The sequence below is a fragment of the Eufriesea mexicana genome, unplaced genomic scaffold (assembly GCF_001483705.2).
Source record: "Eufriesea mexicana isolate 0111107269 unplaced genomic scaffold, ASM148370v2 scaffold7018, whole genome shotgun sequence".
NCBI classification, from domain to species: domain Eukaryota; kingdom Metazoa; phylum Arthropoda; class Insecta; order Hymenoptera; family Apidae; genus Eufriesea; species Eufriesea mexicana.
This window is the reverse complement of record NW_016914851.1, coordinates 4,053-18,765: the sequence shown is the minus strand read 5'-3', so window position 1 is coordinate 18,765 and position 14,713 is coordinate 4,053. Positions and strand designations below refer to the sequence as shown.

The following is a 14,713-nucleotide window of genomic DNA, read 5'->3' as shown; positions in this document are numbered from 1 at the left end:
TCGGGTAACCTTCATGTGCTCAAAATGAAAAATCCGATATTTTATGTTACATACATTAACTCGCAGTATTTAATATATGTAAATGTAATAATAGTAGATAAATAGATATATATTTATAAAATAAATATAATAAATAAATGATTATAAAAATATTTAAGTAGATATTATATTACTGCAAAATTTGTTAATCGTTGTAGAATATATATAACGTAAATTTTTCACCTGTATTTGAAATATTTAAATCATTATTCAAATATATGGATATAGAATTCAAATATAATTAAATAAGATAATCATCATATATAAATGTTTAGAAAGATAAATAAATAGATAGTTGTATACAATATTTTCGGTATAAAATATTTTAATTGTAAAAAGATAAATATAATATAAATAATTCTTTTCCTATATATCATATCCAAAGTATTTACATTGTTGTAGTTTTTAAATATATGTAAGTATTAAAATTATATATAATTTTCTAGCTATTTGTTTACAGAATAAGCATTTAAAATGTACAAATTATTGTTCAAAGACGTATAGAGAATTTGATAGAAATATATTTTCATTAAAAAAAAGTTATAAAAATTCATTCTACTTTATTTACTAGTTTGCAGATATATTTTAATTTGTAGGCATAATAAACATTATTCCGCACAGATAACATTTATATTTAAAGAAATAGAAAACTTCTACAGAAAATTATATAAAATTTGTTTAATTAGGTGGCTAATATTTCATTAATATATTATTACCAAACTGAAAATACAAATATAAGCTACAAATTATATTTATTATTTTCTTTGCATTATTGAATAAATAGTCTTCCATTGTGTTAAATTAAATTATCAGTAAATTGATGATTGATAACTGAATGACAATCACATAAATAAATTATACTCGATACAACATACATAATATAGAATACAAAAGTAATAAGACTATATTTAAATAATAATTCTAAACATAAAAATTTGTTGCAGCAATATTTAATATTGCTTGTTACATATTCTTCAATATTTAACACTGTCTATTAACATTTACAACATATCGTGAAATCGATCAGTTGATGCAATTATCATGGCACATATGTGCGTGGTAACGAAAGCGTTGCATCTTGGTCCCGTCTTTGGACACGAGATGCCTCCGCAACGCATAAAAGCAAGAAAATTCAGTGAAAGAGATTCCAAGTGACAGTGGTTTCGAGGTCAGTGGAACACGCGGAAAGTTTCGTTGGAAGCATTAAACAGCATTTATGGCCATGCTCCTCGATTTTTTTCGTTTGTAAATAAACAAGGCAATCAAATAGTGATCCCTAAATGACTGAAATTTAGTACAACTTTCTTCCACAGCTGCATCCGTTGCACGCCATTATCTTTCACGCAGACTTCCGGTCTTTTCTAAAGGGTTATAAATATTAATGCTTCACTCGGGAATTTATTTGTTTACCGAAATTAAGAAACATATTTTTATTCATATTTTTTGTAACATTTTAATGACTAATTTTGCAAAAGAAGGTTGTTATATATTATCAACATCCTTACGTTTTGATGTCATATCTTGGGATAGGACTGGTGAAATTGAAGTTTCGAAAAAGTAATTTGTCGCATAAACAGTATTTAATGAAAGGAAAAAATATTCTTATGAAAATTAATGATAATAACTAATAATTCACAAAAATGCACGTGGTCAATGAACATTCTAGTAGTTTAACGAAATGAGCTATTCAATGCTTTGTAAGTAACCATGAGACCTTATATATTCACCAATTTGTACGAAATTAAAGAATAATAAATTGTCCAATACATAAATCAGTATAACTAGTAGAATTATCAATTAGTAAAATCATTAATAAAGAAGGAGGTAAATTGTTATTATAAATTTATATATTTATTATACTGAAGCTTACTGCCTAATACAGTCCCAATACAAAAGAGCTCTAAACCCGACAAATTTTGCATTACAATGCAGGAAAGTTTCAACGCGGGTCATTTGTCAAGTAGGTTAAAGAATAAATAAACATCAAATCCTCTCACATCTAATCCCCTCGAAAAACACATACGCTCTATTTTTCCATTCGTTCACTTTTCATTGTCCATATAAACAGCAAAAATAATTTCCCAGATACTTTTCCGCTCTATTACACATTTCGTGTCGACCTAACCTCCAAACATTTCTACCAAGCATTCGAGAATAACACATTCGAGAAAAACTCATGAAAACAAGCCCAAGAATGCTTCCTACCAGTGACCAACAAAAGAAAACGCAAAAACATAAACAAACCGAAGCAAGTACCATCAAGGAAGAAGACTGGAACCTCAAATTAGAAACTCGAGCAAGTGAGACACGAGGTCGGTGAGGGACAACGCGATCCGTACTTTCCTCAAATAACCGATCGCGAACCAAAAGATAATGCTAAAGCGAAAGGATATAGCAACGTGTTCGAGATCCCGCGCAAATTGCGGCTTAAAGAGGAAGAAAGAAAAAGCTGGCTAGGTCGCAAGATCTGCTGGCCAGTGCTGGTAGCTAGCGCGTCCAGCAGCCACCAGTCACGAACAATATTGCTATTTCCGGCGATTCTACATAGCCAGGAGGACGGGATGCGCGCTGCTAGCCACCTTTCTCCTAATTGACCGAGCAAGAGGAGGTCCGTTGCGCCAGCACCTAGGAGGGCCCTTGCTACGTCACTGCGGGGCCCCGTGACACACATCAATAGACCGAAATATAACGGTACCCGCCACGGTGACCTACTCCGCGGCTCACGTGCGCTCTCTCTTCCCCGTTCCTTCATCCTTTCCTCAAGTGCCGACTGCTCTTCCTCTTTCTCTCTCTGCTACCCCCCACCGCCGCCGCTCGGCCGCTTCTCGGTCAAGCGATCGTCGAACGCGAGCGCGCACGAAGGACTTCCCGCTGGCCGCTGTACTTTTACCGAGCGAACCCCAGGCGACGCACGCGACGCCGGCTGATTACACGGTCAGTAATGAAAGCGTCCTCCTCGCGCGTGGAGGTGCTGTCATGTAGCCGCGAACTGTCGCCTGTCTTCTGTCGTTTTTACGCCGGTAAACAGTCTGTTAGTGAAAACGGTACCGCCTTTGGACTATCCGCGTGATCGTCCATCAATACTTGGACCGGGACGCAGAGTCGGTCCAAAGCTCCGAATTTCAGTCAAACGCGAGTTATGAATGTGATCGTGCATCTCGTCCTCCAGGTGAGCGCTAATTACTTCGTTTCAGATGATGTTCAGCGAGAGATTGCCTTTCGTCGCGTATGGTATAAAAGCATTTTGGCTTGGCTAAGATGCGTTTGTTCGGATCCATGCAGTTGGGTTCGTGGATTTGATGGTTGGTCTGCTAGAGGGTGCCTCTGCTAGAGACATAGAGGATGATGTTAATTGTTTATGCGAACTGTTCTCAGGAGTTGCATATGGAGATCACTAGGGGGAGATATTATAGGAATATTTTGATTGATTTTTCTTTTTTTTTTCTTTTCTTTTTTTGTTTTGGTATAACTTGTGGCTGAATATATTGGTATATTTGGAAAGAGAAATTAATAGGTGGAAGAGAATTTAATAGGTATGAAGGTACGAGTGTTTTTAAAAAGTTAAAAAGCTTTAGCAAGTTGATTCAAATACGTGATAAATATATTAAGTTTTAGGAAAATATAAACTGATATAATGGGAAGTATGCTTGGCATGTTCAAGAATATAAAATCAGATAATAAACCATAAAATTAAATAAAAATATAAGTTTTACTCGCCATTATATGAATTTTAAATAAAAAGCAGAAAATATTACCTATTATGTATTCTTCCCGTGATCTCCATATGTATTTTGATACAGATGTTATGCTAGAAATCTTTGCATCTATTTTGTAATTGGTTAACATATGTTTATCACTGTAATGTTACAAGGAAAATGCCAATTAGTATATGAGTACTTTGAAGCTATTTTGAAAATATTTCATTTTACCCAAAAACTTGATTTTTGTATTTAGTTCAAATAAAAATTAAATAAAATCCGAGATATAGTTAGTAATAATTCAATACAATTTTTATCCTATAAAAAGTGGCATGTATATTATTGTTATGATAAATTTTAAAATCGACTTACGAATTTATTAACATTGTATATCGTTGTAAAATAAAAATGTAAAGTACTAAATATTCTAATTTCTACTGATATCAATTTTAAACGTGATATTCGTATCAATATATGCACTATATTCATGGTACTTTATCCTGATATTAAATTATTGAGATATATTTTAAAGTAATTGATGATAAATGAAATGTTGATCAACAACATAATATATGTATTTGAATAATAAATGTAAATATGAGTGATATGGAATTCAATCAAGTAATATTTAAATGAAGTTAAATAATTATATACATATATAGTAATTTCTATAATAATTTTATAGAATAAATATAATGTAATGTAATATGATATTTATAGTACGTAATACTTTTCACATGTTGGTGGTCATTTGAATTATTATAATCGAAAGAATAACACAAATAAATATTAAAATTGAAATCATCGATTTATGAAATAATTTATGAATAATGTATATTTATTACTATTTTCTTTTATTAAATCGTTGACATAATAATACGAAATACACTCACAATATATATTGTGCTTTCGGTATAAATGTTTATAGGAAAAATTACTTTAACAGAATAGTTTACAAATCATTATTATTCAACGTCTTATTCAGTTAGTTATTAAAAAGTAAATAGCCATTTTCGAACATCCTTCTTCAAATACAAATTATTTAAAATTTGACAGAGTATTCACAGCATATACAAAATTAACTTCACACATATTATAGTTCACAATTATCAACGTAGCTAATCCAATCGAGTGTATGAAATAAAAATGTAAATAATTAGAAAATTAACAAAATATATTGGTAAGTGTATTGAATTTGTTCTTGAAACGTAAGAAAGTACACAATGCACAATTTTGATCTCGTAGGTGATCACATATCAGCTTGTAAGATGTCAAGGTGGAGGACCAAGCACCTTCGGATACGATGCATCCTCGGCTTGCAGCAAACCATATTCCCGGGCTGGTCGTGCACGATTGGTAAATCTTCCATGTGACTTCCGGCGACAGAACTGGTGCACAATAGCTGGTAGCTCTTATCCTTGGTATGCCAATAAAATTATTTAATAAATAGCCTAAATAATCCAATGGTACTTGTTATTAATGATGTCACAAAGAAAATGATAAAAATATAAGATTATAATTATTATCATTATAATATTATTAAAATTATGAATATTATAATTGGAATTACAATAAATTATAAAATTATAAATTGTAAGAGAAAAGTATAATAAATGATGTTATTTAACCTTTTATTATATGTGTAACTTAATGTGATCACACTGAAAATCCAAATAATACATAAGCAGAATAACCATATATAAAAGATGCTATATTTTGAACTAAAATTTTTTGTTACTACATATTTTTAAGTCATATTTAAAATGTATAATGTATTTTTAACATTAGGTTTATTAGTTTGTAGTATTTCTTAGTTTTCACTTTCATTAGTTATTTATTGATTTAAAAAGAATTGTAAATTATTTAAAAGGCTATTTCGTTTGATCAAATAACATTATTTATTAATAGAAAGTAGTTTGCGAACAAATTTAATGTTAAATGTATTGGTGATTTTATGAAGATTATTACCAAAAATTAATAAACTATTTAATTTATTTCAATATTTTCAATCTTCGATTGTCTTTAATGTTTTGTCCGATTAAACAAATATACATTGTATAATACTATAATACCATCAAAAAGTTTTATTATTATATATTTATTATTTCATTAATGCAACATGTATTCTCAATCGTTATTAATAGATAATTTATTATCATATTTATTTTATATTACTATAATATAATTATTGTCACGTGTCATTTTCCGCATACGTGCACTTCAATACTAATTAGTATATTTTATTCTCTTCTTATTTGTTCTTTACATTTCATCCTCCTGAATAAAAACGTAACGTTGATAGGCTAACCTCGAAATTAAAATTCCTAGGAAATTTTTCATAATTATTAAATTACTCATTATCAAATAAGAAATATATATATAGTAAAAACTAATCAATCGAATGTAATATTTTTTAATAGATTTATTAATGGGATTACTAAACTACTAGTATTAGAAAATAAGTTCAATAATAATTCGTTCAGTTTTTATGTGTTTTAAAAAACATACTATATCTATCAACAGTAGAAAGCTAATCGACAATACGTGTAGAGACATATTCTGGAAGTTTCACTATTCAAATGTATCACTGCTAGCATGAATTTTAAACAAGGGTCTGCATGCCTTCAGTTATTAAAACCGTACGTGACTGAACTACGAAAGTATTAAGGAAACGATGTACTTTTACTCTCGATAATGTGTACACTAATTTAATATGCGGTAGTTTTTTGAAAGTCACGAGAAATGTTCGAAATCAAATTAACGTTCTAATTCAGATTAATTATATTTATTTTCTGTTTATTAACTTGTTATATATACTTCAGCTTGATCTTGGGAATAGAAAAATTTGTATAAATAGTTGTGATTGTATTATATATTGTATATAATATATTTTGAAGAAATATACTTTTAAAAACGATTATTACTAAAATTGATATAATAAAACAGTTTTTTCATAAAGTATCAACTGAATAATTTTAGGCACGCAGTTCGCCGTTTCGTGCAAGAAAACCAAGGATTAATGAGGCGCATGTATGGCGATGAAAGGCACCTTAACGTATTAAGAGCGGAATTCGAGAGAAATGATATTGAATTAAAGTATGATGATTATTACCATCATTTTTCCGACGATTACAGGTGAGTTTTTGAAGAAAAATAAGCGATATTGCCAATTAATCGATGTGTATTTCCAAAATTTGTATGTTAATATTAAATATCATAATTTTCATTTTTAATTTATCAACTGATACTTTTTATAGACGTAGATGTGATCTTTTTATTCTTTAAAGATTTAATTTACTTTATTTTTAAAGATTTAAATATTTTTTTTGTTATTCTGTAATATTATACATATATTAGATTGTAGTATTTTATAAATTTTATAAATAATTACATATGCAATAATCTATTTACAATCATCTATATTACTCATTACTCATACAGATTAAAACTAAATTTAAAGAGCTTTTGTCACATTATGAGAACATAAAATATCGACAATGACAATTTTGGCAAATAAATATGGATAATGGTAATTTCAATGTTGATAAATATAAATAATCTGAACCGAAATTTCAAATAAATATATCTTAAATTAAACGTAATATATTTAATTAAGACAGTGAGACTAAAATTTTACCAGAATTCATAACATTATCAATCAATTTACCATAGATAATTTAAATTAAATAACATTATATTGAATTAACGAAATCTTCAAAATAATGAGCCTCTTATCCTTCAAAATCATTATGTTATTGTACTCGATCATCACTGTTATTTCAGGAAAATAGTAAAAATCGTTTGACTTAATTTTTCATAGACATTCAATTACAAGATAATCCAACCTCATTAGGCATTTAATATATCTCATTCGAAAAAGCAGATATCAACACTTACTTCTAGCAAACCTATCAAACTTATTAATCTACTCCATTAAGTCAAATATACGTATAAAAAAAAAAATATTCAGAAATTGAATAGAAAAGACCCGAGTAATAGTACACTTTCACGACTAACTATAGCTCATAACATACCTAATAACATACTCTACTAAACCATTCCTCCATCACACTTTTACATTTCCAACCACAAACTTCTAACTCAACCCCAATCGACAATTCAGAAAATATCAGTACACGCACGATTACGAGTACTTCGAGGCTGATGAGAGCTTAAGAAACGGTAACGAGTTCGAGGGACGAGGCTTCACCAGCAAATCCTTTAATGAGAATGCCGCAAAGCGGCTGAACAAATTCCCAAAATTAAGCGAATACACGAGGCCGCACTTCAGACCAACCGAGAAAACCAGCGTCCCGACCTCGACAACCACCACTACGACTACCCCATCGACGATCACAGCCACCTCTTCTAAAGAGACCGCGTCCTCGACCCTAACCTCGTCGACCCCTTTAACCACCCAAGAGTCAACCAGTAAGTCCACTTCTTCCACGACGAGCTCGTTAAACAGCACGAGTGAAGAGAAGAGGACGTCGGAAGAGATAACCATGTCGCCTACAGTGACGACTTCTTACATGGTGAAGGAGCAGAACTTCAGCATCAACGAAATCTCCGAGCAGATAGACAGGATCGACGAGGTGGTGGAGGAAACTGGCGAGGTGGCTGAGGTCTCCGAGTCTACGTTAGAGGAAACGTCGACTGTGAGTTTGTCAGAGACGACCGAATTGCCCGTGGAGGTAGATGGCAGCAAAGATTTGTTGGCCACGACGAAAGAAACGACTGCGCAGGAGGAGACGTCCAGTTCGAGCGAGCAACAGGAGTTCAGGCCGCGACCGGAATATCGACCTGCGAATAAGCCGGAAGCTTCGACTATGGAAGGCCAGCTGTATCAGGACGTCGCCGCGAAAGATCAACAGGAACAACCGGTTCTGAAGCTTCGGGGAGTGTAAGTGGCGATCGTTTTGCTTGCATCGATTATGAATTCGCCGATAGTGTTTCACTTTTGTTTAACGCTAGAACTGCCGACTTGTAACGTATAGTGTGCACAAATAGTATACATTATGGTAGTATAATATAAATAAATAGATATAACGATAATAATATAAATATTAATATTATTTATATATAATATACTACTAATATGAAATATTGTTATCATTATGATCTAATTATATATACATATATACACATAATGATATATGATTGTTATATACACAGATTTACACAGATATATAGAATATGCAGCAAATTTTTTTTAATTAATAATATTAACATAATTTTATAGTGCTTATTATATATAAAGTTATATATAACTATATCATAAAATAATAATAATATATGTAGAATATTATAGTATAGTTTGATATATATTTTCAATAGTTTTACATATTTCAGTGAAAGCATATATTAAATTTTCGAAAAGTAGCTGTATGTTTTCATTAACTGCGGAAACAAAAATTCTCACGAAAGTGATTTTATCTGGTATGGTAATTCTGATTAAGCTAAGGAATGCTTCCTTATTATATGTCGTTGGATCTATGGCAAGACATTGTAGAATGTGGAAATGTGTAAAAGTTTGTTAAGATAGGAAGATGATAAGGAAGGAAAATTAGATCATAGTTTATTCATGACTATCCTGAAATTACTGGTATCTAGGTGTTGGTAGTCTTTAAATACTAGTTAAATACTGGTTTACATAATCAGGAAGTTGTTCGGATCAGCTTTTATCTAGGTAGAATCAGAGGAGCAATATTCATGTCACGTATTAAAATTGAATTTTGTTAGAATAGTCTTATTTATATTGTAATTATAATATGAATAATACTACCTTATTGTAATTATAATTACACCGATTGAATTATTTATGTTACAAATACTTATGTTACAACTTAAAAATTAGATGTTAAATTAAAAAAATATTTTCCTTATTTTACAGTAGTTATGTTATTTATTATTCAAGTTTTTGATAGTACTAAATATTTTGAAATATCGTTTAGTATATTATAGAATTATGATTTTATTTTGATACAGTATAAACCAGTATGAAATAGTATAAACATATTACTTTACTTAGAATTGTTGGTATTAAAAAGCAATAAATTTGCTTCAATAAAGTTAATAAATATGTGAGAAGGTAGTAAATTTAGTTAATTGAAATTAAGATAAATTTAGAGCTAAATATGTAAAAACTTTTATCAGAACAATCAGAACACTATAATATAAAAATATTAGAAATCTATAGTATAATTTTTGTCTGATTCAATAATAATACTAAATATAGTAATTATAATTTAATATAACACTTATAAATTATTTTTTGCATATATTATAAATATTTCAGCAACGCTTGTCCAGTGAAGGAGGAAGTAGTGGCGCCATTTTGGGCAAACAATACGAGAGGCGAAGTACTAGCACTTCTGAATCTTTACCCCTTCGAGCAATACGTTCACTGGGAAAAATGCACGTAAGCATTGAAATATTCAAGTGATAAATCATAAAAAGCCATCATTCAAATTACAATTAGTAACACTGTCCAACACGAACTTTAATCTGTAATATCTCTTGGGTAATTCTTGTATAGTTTACTTTCATTAACCCTTTGGCCTACAACCACGAGTGGAACTCGTGGTAAGGAATTTGTGCCATGAGCGAAAACCACGAGTCTAACTCGTGGTAAGGAATTTGTGTCATAAACGAAAACCACGAGTCTGGCTCGTTGTGAGAAAGTGGCTCCATTAACAATACGCAGGAGTTGAAGTCGTGGTAATTCATTGTGCCGAAATAATATACATGTCAAGTTCGGGCACACGGTTGAACAGTTTAATGGCTCGGTGCGCAACCTTCTTGTTTACTATGGCCCGCGCAATCAAGAGATAGTGCGTAAGCCAAGGAGTTAAAACGAATCCGTAATCGAAATTGCTCTATCACCCTCAATTTTCGAAAATTCTGCGTTTTTATAAAAACTCACGGTTGTTGGCTAAAACGAAGAATTACGTAAAACGTAGAAACGTTAAGAGACTCATTCTTATTTTAATATTTAGGTGAGAGAATTCTGAGTTTATCAATGTCTATAATCATAATTATTTGTTTTTCTTTACAAAGGGAATTTTGGAAATTTATAATACATAGAAAATATCTTAAGCTTGTTACGTAGCTCTTAGCTTGGTATCGTTTCCCAAAAATTGTTCTTTGGGAAACGATACCAATTACCAGGTCCCACCACGTGGAAGTGGCTACGCATCGGAACCCGACATGCGCTCTAGTGGCGCATCCTACTGGCGCTACCTGTATCAAAGGAACCCTAATCTAACTTGGAGCGAATTAAGTTAAAGTGACTCTACTGACACATTATTTTATTTCGTGTCTTGCAAAAGGATTTGTGATTATTCGAAAGACCGACTAGCCTACGCGACGTACTCTCGTGTACAAGACAACTTCATGCCTCGGCACCAACCCGATCGGGCCTAACTCACCCTGCCACTGCCAATCTCGCCATGGCTTACTCGATGATCTAAGGCAGCTAACGAACCAGTGAAACACCCAGAGTCAATCCGAGGGTCCTATGCGAGGTCTAACAATCAGAATCACGCGCACGCTCCTTGCCCCAGCGCTATGCAAACATAACCACATAGCCGCTGTGCAATGGGGCAGGCAGGCATGCTGTTGCAATGATTCCGACTGCAGGGCCCATCCCCCGGTCGTGTACTCCCGGTCGTGTGGCACCCAGGACGACTAAGGTCGACGGACCCTCGTGTTGCTCCAGATGCCTCACCAGCCCGAGGGCCACCAGAGATCCCGATGCATGACGTCATTGACAGTGGCAGAAATGAGTGTCGGAGACGAGTCGTGAAGATGATTTACGAGGCGTGGAGTTGTCGAGTACACGGGAAGTACGTCGCGTAAGCTAGTCGGTACTTAAGAACGATCGCGATTATCGCGAGAACAATTATGTCCTATTTTGTAACGAGAGGAATAAGAGAATGTATATATTCGCTCCAAGTTAGGTGGCTTACCTGTGAACGGATAGCGCGCACATAATACTTAGTCTAGAGATTTATCTTATAACTGCTTACAACTACTTATGTCTAATCGCATGCATCCCTCGCCGTCCAACCATGTCTTCCGATGAAATCTTGAAAAACTTAAAATCTACCTTATAGATACTTAAATCTACTTAGATCTAAACGCATGCATCCCGCGTCGTCCAACGATGTCTTGAAAAACCTGAAAGCTGAAAAAGAAAAGGTTAGTAAGTGATTAGTAAAACATAATAGAAGCGAAAGAAATATAAACGATAATGATCAATAAAATGGAATAAACAATCCAACGGTAAGACGTAAAGAACCTAACGATGAGAAATAAAGAACCCAACGGTTACGAGAAGAATGGTTACGTATGGACAAAATCTCACTTACGTTTTGCCAATATATATTTTACCGCACTGTCAACACTGAAGATCATCCTAATGTTGTGCCTGGATAATTTCTTTTTCAGAAAAGCCTACGGAATACGCTGCTGTACAGCAAATTCGTGTCAGATAAAGAATATTTTGTAAAAATGCAAGAATTTGCGTAGGAGGTACGCTCGGAGGCTTATTTTTAAACTATAATGACCAATTATAGTTATTAAGATACACAAATAATTATAATTATCGACACTTCAACGAACAATCATTAAAATTAAGAATCATTATAAAAACTCACATTTTTCGAAAACTAAAGATGATAGAGCAATTTCTATTACAGATTCGTGTTCAGAAAAGTATCACCTAGTGGATATTACAGATTAGAGAAGTTAAAATTTGTTGGACAGTGTTATTAATTACAATATATATCTTTACAACGAAAATTCATAGAATAATCTACAGTATTATCTTACTGTTATATTTTAGAAATTTTTGCCCAATTTAAAAATTAATTGATCGATTAGTCGCTTATCAAAACCAAAAATACATAATCTACTAATTTATTATTAATATCAAAATGGTGAATAAGCAACTTCAGTTTCACAAACTTTGAATCCCAGTCATTAATCAAAGAAGGAAAAAGAGCAAAGAATCTAACTCATCCTGGTACATTTTGCTTTCCGAAATTCCTATAGTTAAGAAAGAAATTGGAATTTAATTGTTATATCTTCGAAACTCAAACCCAAATCTCACACAAGAAGTTCCAAACTTCAATGTTTCGCGGAATCCATCTCCATCTATACAACATTTTCAACTCTTTTGAAATCGTGCTACATTATGTACGATTTTTGGCTAAATTAATCCTATGCAGATAGAGTTCTGCGCGTCTAATAAACAACAACTCCTTTTTACAATAAAACAGGTTTTATTTAACTAAAATATTACACTAAGTTTCTCACACGATTCTCTATTCACTACATCTTTGCCACAAACATTCAGCCTTCTGCCTTCTGACTTCTCTTTACTCTGCTTACTCTCGACTCTGCGTTCTCTACTTTCTGACTGCTTCGCGCTCTTGCATCCTTACTTAAAGCCAAAACTATCTCTTTTCATACACATATTTTTCTTTCCCTCTTAATCATTCGACATGGTCACAGACATCCCGACAAAAGGATTTGGTGCTATCGTTTGTTCTTTCGCCCTAAACGTCCGAGTTGGACTCGATTCCGCCGTTCGCTATCCCTCGTTTTTCGAGAAACCGCTCAAACGTTTTCATGCACTCCCTTAGAAGTAAGACAGCACACCCTTTCGCCCCGTTACTACTCTTAACCCTTTGCACTTGACGATTTTTTGTCTAGAGAAGAGTAGAAATTCAGATTCTCTACTAAAAAACTGACGATACTTTTTTGAGCAGCAAATAAAAAATTGTATAATAATAGAATTGTCGAATTATTTGACTTCGATATTTCGCACACTGTTACATTACATTAAATTTGATATATTAATTAATATCGATCTTCCAAATTTTATGAAACGATGACTGAAGCTCACCTCTCGAGTGCAAAGGGTTAACCCTTTTACTTTGATAGTGTCCTTCACCGCTCGCCATCCCACAATTATCATCCCTTGAATATCACGTAAAAATGATATTAAGCCATTATTGACTGTCATTTTATTTGTCCAAAGACACGAAAACAAGCAGATGTACTGCCGAGACGGGTGCAGGTGCGAACAGCAATACAGACTCCATCGGTTGCTAGCTTACGACCCAAACAACGAGTGTCGTGGCATCTTCAGCGACTGGTTCAAGTTTCCCAGCTGCTGCGTTTGCCGTTGTTACGACTTACCCCTTGAATTTCGCGTAACCTCGCGCTCTCCTCGCACCCAGAAGCAGCGGATTAAAGTACGACCGCCTCGAATTCACTACACGTAAGGAAACACGCGTTGTTTCCTCGATTTAAGAAATCTCGATGCCACGATAATATTAGGAATTCTTCGATGATTCCGTCCTTGATTCAGCTTATCCACCGTGTGCGACAAAATTGTTTTCTTCAGTGTTCCTTCAGTGTTTCTCAAATCACAGTAAAGCCATGTGTCTGTGTGAAAGAAAGCCACACGATTCATCAAATAGATCGAATTTGATTTTACAGAGAAACAAAAGAAAATATTGGAAAAATTATTATCTTTGAAACATTCTCTAAATCACTATATCTTGTTCTATAGGTTTATTTTATGGAAGAATTAAGTTTAATCTCCTAACGCTAGCTTTTTGCGAATAATTTCGAATTCAACACGCGAAGAGGAATACTTTTATTCTCAAATGATGAAACCTCGTTGACTTGTGCTGTCATTTCGTTGTATTGTGATTTATCATGTAAATGAAATTTTTGGAAATTTTACTATTGATATTTGTAAAATAAAATAAATATAGGTTAATCTCTTATATTACTAAAGAAGGATTTTACATATTAGATATATATGTAAAATTGGTCTCAAGGAACACTGAAAGTCATTTTGTGATATAATTTTGTTGCGTACTGTATAGGCTGAGCTTCTTGTAAATAATTCTATTGTTGTAAACGACGATGAGGGTTTGATAATTATAGGATGTTTG

At 32.6% G+C, this 14,713-nt stretch overlaps 1 protein-coding gene across 1 annotated transcript; it reads left to right on the top strand.

The window, feature by feature from the left end:
- The first annotated feature begins 3,020 nt into the window (after positions 1-3,020).
- On the top strand, positions 3,021-14,032 carry spz4 (Spaetzle domain-containing protein 4). Its single transcript, XM_017907139.1, has 6 exons — positions 3,021-3,208; positions 4,983-5,158; positions 6,717-6,872; positions 7,861-8,640; positions 10,036-10,158; positions 13,786-14,032. The coding sequence occupies exons 1-6, from the start codon at positions 3,179-3,181 to the stop codon at positions 14,030-14,032; spliced, it is 1,512 nt and encodes a 503-aa protein (XP_017762628.1). The 5' UTR covers positions 3,021-3,178.
- The last annotated feature ends 681 nt before the right edge of the window (positions 14,033-14,713 follow it).